Source organism: Labeo rohita, chromosome 7 (assembly GCF_022985175.1).
Source record: "Labeo rohita strain BAU-BD-2019 chromosome 7, IGBB_LRoh.1.0, whole genome shotgun sequence".
NCBI lineage: Eukaryota > Metazoa > Chordata > Actinopteri > Cypriniformes > Cyprinidae > Labeo > Labeo rohita.
Window position 1 is genome coordinate 23,454,709 of NC_066875.1, and position 18,788 is coordinate 23,473,496.

General features: G+C 37.2%; 1 protein-coding gene across 1 annotated transcript in view; it reads left to right on the forward strand.

Moving 5' to 3' along the window:
- Positions 1-18,788, forward strand: part of itfg1 (integrin alpha FG-GAP repeat containing 1) — a 167,234-nt gene that overhangs the window by 92,685 nt on the left and 55,761 nt on the right. Inside the window, exon 11 of the mRNA XM_051114140.1 lies at positions 15,193-15,349. Coding sequence (XP_050970097.1) covers positions 15,193-15,349 — 157 coding nt within the window. The remainder of the gene's footprint in view (positions 1-15,192; positions 15,350-18,788) is intronic.

The window sequence follows — 18,788 nt, forward strand, 5'->3', positions numbered from 1 at the left end:
ACACAGATCTACGTTTTTTGACATGAGATTTTGGTAGCATGTCTATATTCACTGACATAACAGACTATGTTTATGTTAATATCTTGGAAAGGCAAGCATTTTGATCGCAAAATGCATTTACCATCAAGCAAACGATCTTCACAGAGCAGCTGCCTGTCAATCTTATGTCCTGAATTTAGCATCAAAGTACCAGTACTTTTCATCTCAAATTGCTGATTTGAAGTGCATTATTGACAATCCTGACTAACAGTTTTGAAAATCCAATTTTCTCCATTCAAGTATAGAGGAGCTGTATGTATCGCTACATAGAAAATAATGGCCTGGGGGCATTGCTAAGATATCTGCAGTGTGAAAGGTCTTGTCTTAAAGGGGCATACACACACAGATTCCGTTGGCATGCTTTCACACAATTTCCACACGTTTACTACGGATGTTTAACAGTGCGACTAGGCACGACTACAGATGTCTCAAAAGAACAAAGTGCGCATTCTCTTTCCTGTCATTTTCTTCCACCTACTCTGTTTCTGTGTCCTTCTCCAGCTTTGTTTTCCCTCAGTACTGTTTGCCTGTTGAATTCACCCTTGGTCTGATTCAGAGAGAGAGAGAGAGAGAGAGAAAGCAAAGATGGTTAAGAACAGCTAAGCAAGCACGCTTTTCAATCTTCTCTTTATCAGCAGATTACATGTCAAATGCCTGGCCCATCTCCTACTCGCTCACTTCCTTTCCTATTCGGCTCTCCTCCGCGCTGGTGTCCTGCCCAGGTGCTCGTTTGGCTTCAGATGAAATGAAGAGCGGCAGAAGAGCTTGGTCATCAGCCCTCTGACTCACCAATAAAATCACTTTAAGAGGGCTGAGAAGAAGACTCGCTTTGTTCATCTTCACACGGCTCTCCTCGCATTGATTTTTTTTGTTCACTTCTGGCCGTGTAAATAATACACAATCACAGCATCTCGGCCCTCATTAGATCACACATTCTCAATGATCAGAATCCTTTAGCTTTTCCATGAATCCAAAGCTTTTGCTTCAGATCTTATCATTACAGTGTGATCTTGTCCCTCTGATACAGCTTTAAGAAGTTGTGTAATCTTTTTCCACTCGAGCATCCTGCACTGATGCAGAGATTAACCGTTTTGGACGCCTCAAAGGCGAGAGGGTGACTTCTGACCTCAGAGCTGAGGGTGAGATTATGTAGACAGCAGTGAGACTGCTCCATCGCCCCTCATTTTCATGTGTCAGGCGAGGACGTTGTTTAGCCTGATAAAACATCTGGACACAATGTTCTCTGGAACGCATCCAGCTTTCACAGTCTTGTCTGTTCTAATAGTCACATTCAGGTTCAGCTCAAGTGATTCCCAGATTCCTATGTACTATGTAAAGAGTCTATATGGTTTCCTTCTTGAAACAAAGAACTGTTTTTGCAAATGAAACTCGAGTACTATCAGCAGAATCTGTATCAAATTATCTATTCTTTTATTCTGCAATAATTCATTAAATGACGAATCATTAGATGATTGAGGGAATTTGAGGACAATTTTAGTCACCCTTGTGTGCTACAAAATGTAAATATGAATGAATTTACTTCAGAGATAGTTTTCTCATAAGAATTTCTAGGGGTGCCAGTAATGGTAGCCAACATGCAATGGAGAAAAACATTTCATAATGTGAGTTTCAATTGTTTTACTTCAATGAAAGTGTAGAATTTTGTGAATTTTTTTAATGAAATATCAAAAAAATTTGTGGCATTAAAATATATCTGCAAGTTGTTTGCACCGCGCTCTTCCGTAATGCAATTTTTCGTTTAGGTGTGTCAATCCATTTAATCACTTTTATATAAAACTCTGATTCGCACTCACATAAAGCAAACTTTTCTTTTCGTTTTATTAATTCATCACCAGAGGACCAAGACACAAACGTTTTGGCTCGCAGGCCTTCTTCAGTGTGTTAAACAATATAAAACCTCCACCCACTTTTCAAATCACTGATTTGTCATCATCATTCATTCACCAATGTTCGTTCATTCAATTTTTTTAAACAGCTTGCATTCAATTACCACACACGTTTTTAAAACCCACCACAATTCTATAGTATACATCTTATTTGATTAAAAATGACATAGGATTACACGTTCATCGCTCTTATATTAACAGGCAGTTAAAATGAATCATCAACAGTATCTGCATTAAACATGAAATCTTCAAAGATTAAACTCATCGGACATACGTCGTCATTAATAATCACTAATTCTCACGTTAAATGCTTGAGATCTACTTCAAAGGATCCATATTGATTGAATTTTAATCCATTAAAGAAAGACAGAAAGATCCAATTCCTCATTCATACCATTTGGAATTAATGATTTAAGTTTATATAACCAAAATGCTTCTCGTTTTAATAACTCTTTATTTATATTACCTCCTCTACGCAATCTAATAACGTGTTCTATACCTATGTCATGTCCCAATTCATTAAAATGTCTGGCTACTGAAGAAGTAATGTCTTGTCGTTGTAAACTTGATTTATGTTCATTGATTCGTAATTTCAATTAACGCAATGTTTTACCTATATATATTTTCAGACATTATGAATCATAATGTGATCTATGTGTTAAAATGTCCTTGATATTAAACAGCTAGAGTGTATAGGTATAGAACAAGTTATTAGATCGTGTAGAGGAGGTAATATAAATAAAGAGTTATTAAAACGAGAAGCATTTTGGATATATAAACTTAAATCATTAATTCCAAATGGTATGAATGAGGAATTGGATCTTTCTTTAATGGATTAAAATTCAATCAATATGGATCCTTAGAAGTAGATCTCAAGCATTTAGCGTGATTATTAATGACAACGTATGTCCAATGAGTTTAATCATTGAACATTTCATGTTTAATGCAGATACTGTTGATGATCCATTTTAACTGCCTGTTAATATAAGAGCGATGAACATGTAATCCTATGTCATTTTTAATCGAATAAGATGTATATTGTAGAATTGTGGTGGGTTTAATAATGTGTGTGGTAACTGAATGCAAGCTGTTTAAAAAATGTAATGAATGAACATTGGTGAATGAATGATGACGTCAAATCAGTGATTTGAAAAGTGGGTGGAGGTTTTATATTGTTTAACACACTGAAGAAGGCCTGCGAGCCAAAACGTTTGTGTCTTGGTCCTCTGGTGATGAATTAATAAAACGAAAAGAAAAGTTTGCTTTATGTGACTGCGAATCAGAGTTCTGTATGAAAATGTATCTGAAAATGTCTGTTGAATACAGTCTCATAAGCTATATTATGTTAACTTTATCACTTTTATTTTGTTTACTGTACTATAAACAATTTATAAAAATGTATTCGAGTAAGTGTGGAACAGATGATGAAAATGTTTGGTTTTCTGTTAATTCATTTTATTCATTATTTATTCATTGCGTTCATGTTTATTAGTCTCTCTCCATCAGTCTTTTTAAGCAGTACAGATCGCAACATAGAGCTCCACTCTGCTCCTGGCTCACAGTTAACCATCCTCCGGAAATGAAGTGGCTGCTAGCTGTAATTAAATCAACTTTCCTCTGTGTCTGAAAGGAAAGGAGAGATGCACATTAGACAACAGCTCGTGAGAATAAAGACTGATTATGGTGAAAAGATAAGGGCAGAGCAAAGGAGTTTGTTTGTGCATTAAATCAGAAACAAATTTGTGTTTGAACACAGACAAGTATACTAACGCAATGCCCGTATACGTATCAGTGACTGTGTCCATGTGTCGGTTTGTGTGTTGTGATAAAGCAAAATAGACTACATCCCCAGTGCTGCATGCTGAAGGCCAGCCAAGATTGAGTTTGCAGAAGGCTACTCCTGTTCCTCACCTCATTCCGCCGGTGCGCCAAACTCCTCCACCGCCTGCCAGCAGCCCCTCCTGTACACACAAGAGGGCCATTAACAGGGTGTTTCCCAGTTTCTTCACCCTCCTCTCTCTTGATCTATTACTAACTCTTGCTTTCTCTCCTGTCACTTTGCTTTGTACATCAAAGTCGTTCTCCCGCCATGCAAATGACCCACTCGATAGGAACGCCGCTATGCCGTGGGCTAATGGTCCCACCCCCTCCCTATTCCTGCCCATTTAGGCTGAAAATTAATTAAGGTTCTGCATCAACAGCCTCAGGATGCCCAACAGAGCTTGTCAGGGAAGAGGAATGATGCGTTGATCTACGGCAGAGATATTTGGATGAGCATAAGGGATTGAGTGCTCATCCCAAACTACGTAAAATGGACTTTTTTTATAGATTTTTTTTTAAAATGGTAATTGGCTGTGTCTCACCAATGAGGCTAGACATCATCCCTGCTCCCGTTAAGACCTAATGAATTTTAATGTAAAGGACACCGTTGAAAATCAAATTTATTTTCATTTGTCAATTCAAATAGAATCAGCAGAGGAAAGCACAGCTAAACAGCCGGAGGGCCGCACTGAAAATCCATTTGTCATGTACGTGAGGTTTCGCCGACTCCGAGACAGTAGCCAGGCCTTTGCTCGTCTATCTCTCTCCACCTCTCGTCGCTCTTCCCTAGCCACCACCGGAGCTGCCAAGAACACTTATCTGGTGATTAGAGTGGACTTGATCCAGATGTTACAATTATGAAGTGCTGGATCACATTTTTTCCAACATCTTTCTGACATCTTTATCAAGGATCTTTTCATGGCCGCTCAGATGTAGAGGAGCTCTATAATGAGATGTGTTGTGGTGGACTCCAGCTCTCTCATGCACACAGGTGGAGTGTAGAGGTGAGAGCTGATCTGTAGTCAGGCAGCAGGTGGATGCCCATCTTGTGGGCCAGCAGGTGTGTTCTGGTTTAGCGGAGCTCCTAAGAGACTTTATCACGTTCTCTCTCGCTCTATTTCTCTCTGTGTGTTTCTGATGTGCTCTAATCACCTCTCTGCTTCGGTGAGTCTCTGTCCAATTCCTCACCTCTGTTTCTCTTCTGACCTGCACTGCAAAGCACCGTTCAACTTACACAGATACAGAAGCGAGCGTTTCGCTTCTGTAAGTGGTCGGTTTCTGAGCTGAATCCACGTAAAATGTGTGTTGCCATGTTTGATTTCACCTCCTTTTACTTCCTTATCAATCACTTTTCATGTCAGAGTCATGGTCACAGCCCCTTCGAGGGAAGGTGGTTCAGCTGAAATAAGTTTTTTAAAGGGGATTTTTACAGTGACACAGTTGAAGAGTCACTTTGAGCTCCTAAAAAGAACCTTTTTAGTAAATAGTTAATAGTCAAAAGTTTTCATACACCTTGCGGAATCTGCAAAATGTTAATTATTTGACCAAAATAAAAAGGATCTTACAAAAAGACATTTACATATAGTTCACAAGGTAAAATAATAGTTGAATTTATAAAAGTAATGCATCGTTTTTCCTTCTGAAGCATCAGTGAGCATTTGAACTTTCTGTTGTCCCTCAGTTGTCCTCAGTCTGAAAAGATGGATCTCCATTGGTGGAAAGGGTTCAAATACACAAAAATGCTGAAAAACCAAAGAATTTGTGGGACCTGAAGAATTTTTCTGAAGAACAGCGTGCAGTTTAACTGTTCAGGACAAAGAAAGGACTCAAAAACAACTATCAATAAAAAAAAAAAAAAAAAGCTGTGGATTATTCAGGTAACAACACAGTATTAAGAATCAAGTGTATGTAAACTTTTTAACAGGGTCATTTTTATAAATTCAGCTAAAGAAAAAATGTATCTTATTCAGGTCAGTAATAAATAAAAAATTACATGCATTTTATATGATCCCTCTTATTTTGGTACAATAATTACAATTTTTTGCAGATTCTGTAAGGTGTATGTAAACTTTTGACTTAAACTGTATTTAAAGAACCATTTTTCCTTGATGTGATGAATATTTTAGTAATCTAAAATATTTCTAAAATTTTTCTACTACATAAAACCTTTGGTGCATTGAAAAATTTCCAATGATATTAAAAGTTCTCTGTGGAACCATCAAAGAATACGAAGAATCCTTATTTTTGAGTGTTGGTGCAGCTAATGAACGTGTGTTTTAAAGGGAAAAATAGGTAATGATTTTATCTTAAGGGCAATTGCATCTTTTATCGAAATAGCTGGAGTTCCTACATCCACCGTATTGTGATTTCTTCCATTCATTGTTGTATAAGTGGTCCATCTTTTCCTCCTAATACTGTCTCTCCTGTAATGGGGCTTTGAATCTCTACTCCAGTTGCTTCACCACAGTAATTTCCTGACATTTGGAGCTCTGTCCGGCATAGAAACCACAAGGTTGCTTAATTCATTTTTGAAGGGATAGTTCACCCAAAAGTAAAAAATTGTGATAATGTATTCGTTCTCATGTCATTCCAGTCCTGTATAACTTTCATTCTTCTGTGCAACACAAAGAAGACATTTTGAAAAATCAGTGTTTTTTTGTAGAATGGAAGTGAAACCATCAGTCAAGTTTGTTATTTAGTAATAAAAGTATATAACAAACACAATTAATGTAACCATTTTAAAGAAAAAAAGGATGTTTTTTTTTTTAGTTTTTAGAGCAAGGGCGCTGTTATCTTGCAATACAACAGAATGTGACGTCATGCCGGTTTGGGTTTGCTTGGTTGGTCTGTGAAGTAATATTCTTTTCTTTTCAAAATGGAGGAAGATGACTTTGAAAGAACTGTTAAGCCCGTAACAAGTCCAATTGCTTATGCACTTGAGCCAATACAGCAAGGGGACCGAGCAATACTACCATTACAGGTGGAAAAAGTCGTGAACCTGCTGGTTTAGGGTGAAGAGCGGGATGGAAACAATACGCTTTTACATGGATACTCATCAAAACAGTTATTCTGGTGTAACATTGTGCGCATTTGCTGAAGACGCAGACGCAAAAGACACTTCAATTTGATCTATCACGATCGATTACAGTGCGCAAGTACGGCATTGAAATTTCCTTTGCGCTGTCTAGCGTTTGAATGGCTTAAAACACTTGAATGTTTAAACTGGCAAAACTTAAAACATGTGAGAATGATACATTTTCTTGAGGAAGCAGCACAAGCCTGATCGTTCAGATAGGTGATTAGATTTAGCGTCTTGTTAACAGCAGGTAAGGAAGGCTTACTATATGAACTGGCCACCTCAGTGCAATCCACCAGTGTAAGGTAAGAAATGAACAGAAGAACTGTCCCAGCCACATGCCATTATTCCCTGAAAAACACATGTCTTTAGCCACAGGAAGCACCAGCACAGCTCAACAAGCAGCATTACTTTTTAAAACCACCTGCTGAGATAAAGTATACCTCTATAATGCTTAGAGGAGGCCAGAGAAGGAGAAAAAGATGGAGTGATCAACCATGGGTCTCTGGGAGCGTTGAAAGCTCGAGTGAGACGAGAGGAGTGAAATCAGAGAGATCCATTAAGCTGAGCTAATGCATGTATAATTGAATGCCATCAATTGCACACTTCTTTATGATGTCACGATTACCTCTTAATAGAAGTGCTTGAGTTTTATGAGGAACGAGACAGAAGACTCCCATGAGGAGCGCGGGGGAAGACCTGGACACACACACACATTGGGACGTGATTGCATTTGCTATTATGCTTCGCAGTTTGAGGTAAATGGGTGTGTGTTTTTACTGCGGAAAGATGGCTCATTGTTTATACCGAGCGCATCTCACACCTGCAGTGCTAGAGATGTGAATATTTTTCTCTCACGTCGGCAGCGGTCTCATTATTTACCGTATATCTCAATGTTGAATTATTCGTACATTGAATTATTTGGCCTGGCTGAGCTAGGGCTCAAGCTCAAATCTATAGCTGCTGCAGCTGCACGGGGCTCTGTTGCTAGGCAATGGCCGTCCATCTCATGAGCATGTTTTTTGAAATACTTGTCTCGTTGTCAGTCAGGATTAGCTGCAGTTCCACCAAGAGTAGAAAGACGTCTTCATTTTGTGAAGATGGAAGATAAATGTCAATACGTGTCAATATTTCACACTCCTGACAGAGCATCAGATCCATCGTGGACTGTATTCCCATTTACTTTCAAGATGAAATGGCATCTGAAAATGCAGCGAGCGATTAAATTTTAAAGGCCTGTCAAACGTTTAAGCAAAGATTTATTTCCTTTACTTCCGATAGGAGGGATTCGTTTGAAAGGTCTCTAAAAATCTACATCAGCCGATTGGGAAAGACGTGCTTAATAAAAGTCTTAAGGTTATGTAGCTTTCTGCATTAAACAACACTCTTATCTAAACTGATCTACATGAAGTCCATGGAGAGCATGTAGTAAGCATGGCTGTTGTCAGAGCTAATTAGCCCAGCAATGTGCTGAAGCATTAGCATGTCAGTTCTGCAGTTGTTCAGTTGGCTTTTTTCATCTCTAAACCGAAATTTGGAGTACTATTAAGCCTTCTTTCCTTACAATCTAGCTCTTTTTGTTTTAATGAAAACTGCGGGTTTGTGCACAATGTAAGAACGTGCAGAATGTAAGAACTGGTTCCCTTTCAGTTCATGAGTGTGAATTTAAGTTGAATTGGAACCGCCTACATTTGAAATGATAGCAGGAGGATTTCACTGAATTGTAATTTACAGAAATTAAAGATAGGTAACTTATTGGGGGAAGTGTTTATAAAAATCTACTGTATCTATCTATCTATTGTTCTATCTATCATTCTATCTATCATTCTATCTATTGTTCTATCATTCTGTATTGTTCTATCGTTCAGTCTGTCTATTGTTCTATCAATCTATATGTATCATTCTATTGTTCTGTCTATCATTCCATTCTATTCTATTCTGTCTATCTATCTATCTATCATCTATCTGTCTATCTATCTGTCTATCTATTGTTCTATCGTTCTACCGTTCTGTCATCCTATGTATTGTTCTGTGTAATGTTGTATTGTTCTCTCTATCTATCGTTCTATCATTCTATCGTTTTATCGTTTTATAGTTATTTGTATTGTTTAGCCTGTCTTTTATTTATCTATCTGTTATTCTATCATTCTGTCATTCTATTCTATGTATTGTTCTCTCATATATCATTCTATCATCTATCTATCATTCTGTCTATTATTCTGTCTATCATTCCACCATTCTGTCATATATCTATCTATCTATCTATCTATCTATCTATCTATCAGTCATTCTGTCATTCTTTGTATTGTTTTGTCTGTCTATTATCTATCTATCTATTTTTCTATCATTCTGTTGTTCTATTCTATGTATTGTTCTATCATCTATCTATCTATATCGTTCTATCTATCTGTCTATCGTTCTATCTATCGTTCTGTCTATCGTTCTGTTTATCACTGTCTATTGTTCTACCATTCTGTTGTTCTATGTATTGCTCTACCTGTCTGTCTGTCTGTCTATCTATCTATCTGTCATTCTATCTGTCGTTCTATTTATCACTGTCTATTGTTCTACCATTTTGTTGTTCTATGTATTGTTCTGTCTGTCTGTCTGTCTGTCTGTCTGTCTGTCTGTCTATCTATCTATCTATCTATCTATCTATCTATCTATCTATCTATCTATCGTTCTATCGTTCTATCGTTCTACCGTTCTACCGTTCTATCGTTCTACCGTTCTACCGTCCTATGTATTGTTCTATCTGTCTATCTATCTATCTATCTATCTATCTATCTGTCTATCTATCATCTATCTATCATTCTACCGTTCTGTTGTCCTATGTATTGTTCTATCTAACTATCTGTCTATCTCTCTATCTATCTATCTATCTATCTATCTGTCTATGTATCATTCTTTGTATTGTTTTGTCTGTCTATCGTCTATCTATCTGTTATTCTATCATTCTATCGTTCTATTCTACGTGTTGTTCTGTCATCTATCTATCATTCTATCTATCACTCTGTCGATTGTTCTACCACACTGTCGTTCTATCTGTCTATCTATCTGTCTGTCTGTCTATTGTTCTATCGTTCTTTCTATCGTTCATTCTATCTATTGTTCTATCTATCGTTCTATCATTCTATGTCTATCATTCTGTTGTTCTGTGTATTCCATCTATCGTTCTGTTTATTGCTTTGCCTTTGCTTGTTTATTATTGTCATTCTATCTACTGTCTGTCTGTCTATCTATCTGTCTGTTTGTCTTTCTGTCTGTCTGTCTGTCTATTGTTTTGTCTATCATTCTATCATTCTTTGCTCTTTCGAGGCATTTCTTGACAAACTTTGCTTTACTTTGCTAGTTACTTTTAACTTTCTAGTTAATGCTAATTAATTTTAAATGTTTTCCCTCACATTGTAATTATAATTGTAATTCTTCATCCTGTTTGGTACTTCAGTATGCATTAAAGTCTGTATGACACACAGCCCTGGATAAAGATGATTTTTTAGCCTCCTCCTATGTACAGTATTGTCTGCATGTCTATCACTTCTTTCCTCCTTTTTCTACCTTATTCAGAAGCATACTATTTCCAGTGAGAGAGCAGAGGTAGCGAATGATTGAAACGCCATCCACCCTTCAGACTGCTTTGTTTTTGCCCTTGAGAGCAAATTGAAAAAGAAGTAGACCAACACATACGGCAACCGAGAGAGAGAGAAAGAAGCCTCAGGAAGAGTGGGTGGACCGGTATTGAAGAGATGCCTGGGGGGACGAGATCTCTCTGCTTCTGTCATCTTACCCCTCAGAGAATCTCCAGACCTGCCGCCTGCCGCCTGCCGTCCCTCTCAACACGCCTGTCTTTCACTTTCTCCTGCCCTGTTTGTGCTCTGGATAACTGATGTCCTCAAAAATTCACGTTTTGATGCTGATCCTGCACAGCGGTCAGGAAACGGCACAGTCAAATCCCTCTTTTGCTGTAGAAAGAGAGAAAAACAGAGGGAGGTTGACAGAGTTGGAGGGAGAGGTCAGCCTGTGGGCTTGCCTCTGGCCTGCTCTTCCCTGCTGGGTTTGCCATGGTGTTGGGTCCAAAGCTCCCAATTAAGCAAGGACCGTGTGTGCGCTCATGGGTGTGCAGTTGGCACAGCGAGCCACTGGTCATGACTTTGCTCCAGTGAGAGAGCGAGAGGACAGGAAGTGGGGCATGCGTGCCCAGTAACCAGACGCACATTCGTAATGACAAATACTGTATGTACTCACACAAGCACAGCTGTCTGTGTGCTTCGAGTACAGTTGCTTTCCAAATGCACTGGTGTGTTTCAGCTACTCGTCTTTAAATTGGCAGTCATGACAGTTTTACAGCCAAATACAAGGACAAAAACTTTCCTTCTGTGTGCGGCAGTCGGTTAAACCTGCGAAGGCTCCGGTAAAGCAGCTGTTCTCAGCGCTGCAGTAAGTGTGGTGTCAGTTAATCCTGTGAGGGGACAAAGTCTGCTTGCTTGGCTGGATGACTTTGGCAAAGCCCCCCAAATCGGCCTGTGCTGACGGATGGCCAGCAAAGGTGCACAGAGGCTTTGGCTGTGAATTGCACAGATTAGTGGACCAAGCTCCAGACTGACCAACACAATCCGCACAGGAAGTCTCATCGCCTGCCAGACCATCCCAGACAACTAAACTGGGAAATTCATTTTCGTGGTCCAAGTTGAATTTGAAAGCATTATTTGCAGTTGTAGAAAATGTATGTATGTATGTGTGTGTATTGAGCGGAGTAGTGGTTGTAGGTGGGGTCTGTTAGATCAGCTGAGTCTGACCTGTCAGTCATTTGGGTTAAGATGGATAAAATCACTGTATAGACCTTAGTCAGGGTAGGGCTATATTGAATTTTTTTAAGGGGATGAATACGAGGCTGTGAGGGATAGAAGTACAGTGCATTCAATGTATTGTGCTGTTATTTAACAACATACCGATTATTCAGCTGACTAAACGTCTTTCTGAAAAGACTTTCAGTAAACAAAAACTCCATAGAACACATGAAAATGGCTAGTTTGCTTCCACAAGTGTGGCATTTTTGACTGTGTGGCCTCATTTCTTGTACTGCAAGTATACACATATACACTGTGCACTTACAGTATATACAATATAGAGAGTGAGAAAGAGATACACTACCATTCCAAAAGCTTGGGGTCACTACTGTTGTCTTTTTCCCCACAAACCCCAGTCTCTGATGCTTAACACCCTGTCATCCAATAATATAGCAGTCTCTGTAGTCTTAAGACCTGTTTGGAACAAGTCTGATGGTAAATAAGCATTAGTATTGTTAACCAAAACTCTAACTAATAATTAATTGATCGAGCTAAAATAAAATATAAATATATTACATGAAAAATGTAAACCAGAAAATTAGAAATGTTGTCTTGGCAGCTAACTAAAAAAAAAAAAAAAATAGAAGTTTAAGTACTAAAATTACAATTGAGGTCAAAAGTTCACATTCCCTTTTCAGAATCTACAAAATGTTAATTATTTTACCAAAATAAGAAGGATCATGCAAAATGCATGTTACTGTTTATTTAGCACTGACCTGAATAAAGTATTTCACATTAAAGATGTTTACATAGTCTACAAGTTCAAAAGTTTACATACACTTGATTCTTAATAGCGTGTTGTTACCTGAATGATCCACACCAGTTTTTTGTTTGTTTGTTTGTTTAGTGATAGTTGTTCATGAGTCCCTTGTTTGTCCTGAACAGATAAACTCCCTGCTGTTCTTCAGAAAAATTCTTCAGCTCACACAAATTCTTTGGTTTTCCAGCATTTTTGTGTATTTCAACCCTTTCCAACTATGGCTGTATGATTTTGAGATCCATCTTTTCACATCAAGGACAACTAAGGGACTCATATACAGCTATTACAGAAGGTTCAAATGTTCACTGATGCTCCAGAAGGAAAAAACACGCATTTAGAGCCGGGGGTGAAAACTTTTTGAATTTGAAGATCAGGGTAAATGTAATTTATTTTGTCTTCTGGTAATTATGTTCTGTAGCCTCTGAAGGGCAGTACTACATGGAAAAAAACGATAACATTTAGGCAAAATAAGAGAAATGTACACCTCTCCAATCTGCTCAAAAGTTTTCATCCCCCACCTCTTAATGCATGTTTTTCAGTGAGTATTTGAACCTTCTGTAATATTTGCTTATGAGTCTCTCAGTTGTCCTCAGTGTGTAAAGATGGATCTCAAAATCATACAGTCAATGTTGGAAAGGGTTCAAATACACAAAAATACTGGTAAACCAAAGAATTTGTGGGACCTGATTTTCAGATTTTTCTGAAGAACAGTTTGTATAGAACAAACAAGGGACTCATGAACAACTATCACTAAACAAAAAACACAGCTGTGGATCATTCAGGTAACAATACTGTATTAGGAATCAAGGGGATGTAAACTTTTGAACCGGGTCATTTTTATAAATTCGGCTATTATTTTCTTTTGTGGACTATATGTAAACATCTTTTATGTGAAATATCTTATTCAGGTCAGCACTAAATAAACAATGACATGCATTTTGGATGATCCCTCTTATTACATTTATTATTATTCACATTTCACAGATTCTAAAAGGGGTATGTTAACTTTTGACCTCAACTGTGCTGAAACTGAAATTAAAATTAATTTATACTAGGAAAAAGAAAAATTATTTAAATGTAAACAACTGAAAATGTAAAAATTCAAAAAATGACTAAATACTATATTAGCATAAAAATAATACTAAAAATATAGCTGCAAGCAGCGATTACCAGGGCTCAAGGTGCTTCAAGTCATTTAAACACACATAAAAAAGACATGACACATTATTTAGCAAACCTGTTACCACCTAAATCTATTATTTAATGCAAATACAGGTAATTTGCCATAGAAACCTGATTTTTGTCTTTTTCTTTTCATTAAAGCAATACATTTGTTTGTTCTGCAGTGACAGTGCATTTATCTAAAGTGACACTAAAGACATTCATAATGTTATAAAAGATTCCTGTTTTATCAAAGAACCTTTAAAAAAAAATGATTTACGATTTCCAAAAATATTAAGGAGCACAACCATTGTCAGCACTGATAATAAGAAATGTTTCCTGAGCACCAAATCAGCATATTAGAATGATTTCACGTGACTGCTCAAGACTAGAATAATGGCTTTAAATTAAGTTTTGCGTCACATAAATATATTTTTAAAATATCAATTAAAAAAAAAAATTCTAATAATCAATTAAATGCAGCCTTGGTGAGCACAAGATACTTTTTTGAAAAATCTTACCACCCCCAAACTTTTGAATGGTAGTGTATCTATATAGACTTTAATGTAAAAAACAGTTTTTGTTTTTATGGACTGAGAAACAAGTCAATAATTGTCTGTGGTAATTAGCAATATGCTGCAGTCAGTAGAGCTCAACTTGTTTTGAAGCTTAAACATTGATTTTGTAGCTCAACTGAACTGGGTATGTGTTTTGTAGTAAGTTGGCAGCAGTTAACCAGCTTCAAATGTATGTTTTGTGCACGCCCCATCTGCATGTCCTCTGAAATTCTTTTTCTGAAACCAAGGAGAAACAACAGAAGGAAGACAGAGAAGAAAAACCTTCATGCCGTTTCTATTTTTAGCCACACACACACACACACACACACCCAGGTTGTTGGGAAAAATTGGTGTAGTTCTGAGAAGTGTCACATGGTAAATATTGGACTAGAAGGAGAAAGTGAAATAAAGGTATGAAAACAAGGGTCCTGAATAAAGCAGAGGGCTGGCAGATGGGTTGTTGAGCAATGCAGAAAAGCATCTCATTTCATAATTCACTGCTGTCTCCCAGATCCTCCTCCCCCACTCTCAGCACTGAATTATGGGGAGGAATAGGTTCTGCTTAATTGCCTTTTTTATTTAGGGATCAAGAAGTTCAGTGCACAAGTTTCGACCTTTTTTCCAATCTCACTGATTCATCAAGCCCTGTGCTCCTCTACTGTATTCTGCGGTGTGAATGTATGCGTGTAATATTGTCACTGAAGAAGTGTTCAGGCTCAGACATGCTCTTTAATTGGTATAGTGGTATATTGGTATACAGTAGTCAACATTTGAAGTGGATCAAATCCTTTCATCAAAGTTGTCCTAAAACCAAAATAGTATCCATTCTTGTCTTACAGGACAACTTTGAACTTTTTTGATCCACTTCAAAGGTTGACTTCTATAGTGGTTTGCTATATGCCTGCAAACTTAAATAGCAAGGGTTAAATTCAACATGACACTGTGCCTTTGCACCATTTTCCAGCATTGTGTTTCTTGGCTCTGCTCAGATTAACAGTTGTTTTTCTCTTTCTTTCTGTCTCAGCAACACACAGCAGCAGGCGTTCCTGTTGGAGAATGTGCCGTGTAATAACGCGAGCTGTCGGGAAGTGGGCCGCATGTTCCGTGTGCACTGGGAGCAGTCAGACCTCAGCGCCATCCCCATGGCTGTTGTGGCCACTTTTTTTGACATTTATGAGGACGTAAGTGTTGGCCTTTTCCCCTTGCTTTTGGCGCTTTAATTAAAGCGTCGGCGCTGCTTCAATCTCCCTCCCTTTTTCTGTCCCCGATCACTCTTTCTTCATCTTGTCGATGTCTCTGTGACCCGCATTATACCGAGCTTTAGTCATTATCTGATTTACTTTGACTGTAATGTTGTCCCAGCGGTGTGACACCGCCACGCTCTTCTTTTGACATTGAGAGTAGAGAATTAGGCGATCTGCATTTCCCACAAACCCCAGTCTCTGATGCTTAACACCCTGCCATCCAATAATATAGCAGTTTCTGTAGTCTTAAGACCTGTTTGAACCAAGTCTGATGTGATTAAGTGTTAGTGTTATTGTTAACCAAAACTAAAACTAATACGAATTGTTTCATTAATTGATAAGAGCCAAAATAAAATAAAATTCAAATATTACATGAAAAATGTAAACTAGAAAATTAGAAAAGCAGACTTGGCAACTAACTAATAAAAAAATGTTAAAGTACTAAACTTACTAAAACTAAAACTGAAATAAAAATAAATTTAGGCTAAGTAGAATTGTTACATAACATAAACGTACATAAACATAACAAAATGACTTAAATTTAAACTAAAGCTACGTCTACATTAATCCAGATACATTTGAAAATGGAGTTTTCATTTTAAAATGCTCTCCATCCACACTAGAGTTTTTTAAGCGTTTTCCAAATGTTTTCGCATCCACACACTGAAACGTAGGAAAACATTAAATTCGCCATACTACGCATGCGTAAAAAGTGAGATGATACAGACGGAAGAGACATAATACGTTTTCACGCAATTCTTTCAAATTTACCCACTTTGTTTTCAAAAAGCTCCGTTTTCCTTGACCAAAAACGCTGTCTGAGTGTGGACGGAAGGCCAAAAACGGAGAGAAAAAGATGTGTTTTCAAACGAGAACGTATTAGCGTGGACATGGCCTAAATTTAAGATCAAAATCTGAAAATGTAAAAATAAAGTTAATTCAAAATATGACTAACTGCTATATGTGATCCTGGGCCACAAAACCAGTCGTAAGTAGCACGGGTATATTTGTAGCAATAGCCAAAAATACATTGTATGGGTCAAAATTATGTTTTTTTTATGTCAAAAGTCATTAGGATATTAAGAAAAGATCATGTAAATTTCCTACTGTAAATATATCAAAACGTATTTTTTGATTAGTAATATGCATTGCTAAGAACTTCATTTGGACAACTTTAAAGGTGATTCTCTCAATATTTAGATTTTTTTGCACCCTCAGATTCCCGATTTTCAAATAGTTGTATTTCAGCCAAATATTGTCCTACTCTAACAAACCATACATCAATGGAAAGGTTATTTATTCAAATCTAAAAAAAAAACAAAAAAACTTTTTCCTACAAATTTCAGAATGGCTATATGTAAATAGGCTTTAAGGATTTAGTTTTGGTTACCAAGGCTTTCCTCCTCTTTTACTTTCCGTTCCGTTTGTCTTTTGGCACTGAGTAATTCACTGCACTGTTTCTGTTGATCTGTATTAAGGGTGTGCCTATGGTTTGAGGCATTTTCTGCTTTTAGCATTTTAAGTGGAGCTTCCCTGAGGGCAGCTCTATCTCTTCTCCTTTGAGCTGTGTGTATCTCCCTGGTGCTCAAGGTTTGTTATAGATTATTGATTTCTAAGTGTCCTTTAATCAGACGCATTGATCTGGACTGTTCATTCTACACAAAGCACACAAATGAATGTGTCTGGCTCTTTTCTAATGCCTAGTACAGGGCTTGGCAACCTAAACTAGAATGCAAGCAGTAGGGAAAACTGCATACCAATGTACATTTTGACGTAATCATTCCTCATAGTCACACAGCCTGTTAGGAGCTATAAATACTATTAAAGTGGTCATAAACTGAGAAACCAAAATTGACTTGATCTTTTGACATATAAGAGGTCATTGTACTATAAAAATATCCTGTAAGTTTCAGAACTCAAAACTTTGTTGTTAGTCTAAAAACAGCTTATATTAAAGGCTTTCTGTCAAAACAACAGCTTTTGGAATGTTCTACTCTATGATGTAATAGGTAGAAAAGCGCAGCCTCTGCATAGATCAACATCACTGCCTATTTAGCCCCGCCCACCATTTCACCCATAGTGTTGACCAGAGAGGCGAATGTGCAGGTCTGTGTAGAAACCAAATGATAAAGATGGTCTTTGCATTGCCTTTTTTCTGATCCCAACGTTAGGAAAGAGTGGATCAACTTTTTAATGAAGATCCAGACCGCGTCAGTAAGAACTCTGTCCTTAGTTCATTTCATTTTACGGCGGATTCATTTACAAGCAAGGCACAATTAATACGGGAATTGAAACTAGAAGATGATACTGTGCCGACTATATTGAATCCGACAGTAATGTCGCACAATGATCATTATTGTTTTGTCTGTTAAACAGATCGTTTCATATGTACTGAGTATTTATGCGTTTAAACCTAAATCACAGCGACGTCCATCTTCACTGTAAAAAACAATTTGTTGAGTCAACTTAAAATAATTTGTAACCTGGCTGCCTTAAAATTTTAAGTTCAGTCAACTCAAAAAGTTTATTCAACTTAAAATGTTAAATTATACTAAGTGACAACTTAGATATTTGATTCGAATCAACTTAAAATTTTAAGGCAGCTGGGTTACTTACTCATCTGTTAAGTTTAGCAAACACAAATATCTAAGTTGTTACTTAGTACAACTTAACATTTCAAGTTGACTAAACTTATTTTAGTTGACTGAACTTAAAATTTTAAGGCAGCAGGGTAACAAATTATTTTAAGCTGACTCAACAAATTGTGTTTATTTTTTACAGTGTATGAGGAATGAATTTACGCTGTTAGCCAATCATAGCAGTGGGTGTTTACTTTTGAGTCTGCAATCTGCCACGCCTTCAAACAGAGCATTCTGCAGAGGGGGGGTTAAAAAATAGCCTATTACTTCAAAAAATTTTTTTTTATTATTTAAAAATCTTGATAACAAAAGTGGACCTCAGAGAACAGTACAACGCAAAAAAACAAAGGCAGTCCATGACTACTTTAAAATGTGAAAATTAACCTGTGTTAGCCTACAGATGTGCAAAATATTCAAGCGATTATATTTATGTCAGTGTCAAAATAATTGAAGTGGCCAATCAAATCAAATGAAGCTGAGTTTAGTTACTTAAAAAACAGTGATTTTACCCCATCAGTTAGAAATATACTGTAGTGATTCAGTGTCAAAGCTATTTTATTAATAAAATTTGAAGGGCAGCATTGACAGCAAGTTTCTGCGTTGACAACACATTTCTGGGCAGCTTATTGGCACAGTAGTTAACCAGAAAAATGGCTAAAATGTTGCCAACCCCTAGCCTAGTTCCTGTATACAGTATGGGTTAATCTCACAGAAATTTCATCCCACACTTCATCCCA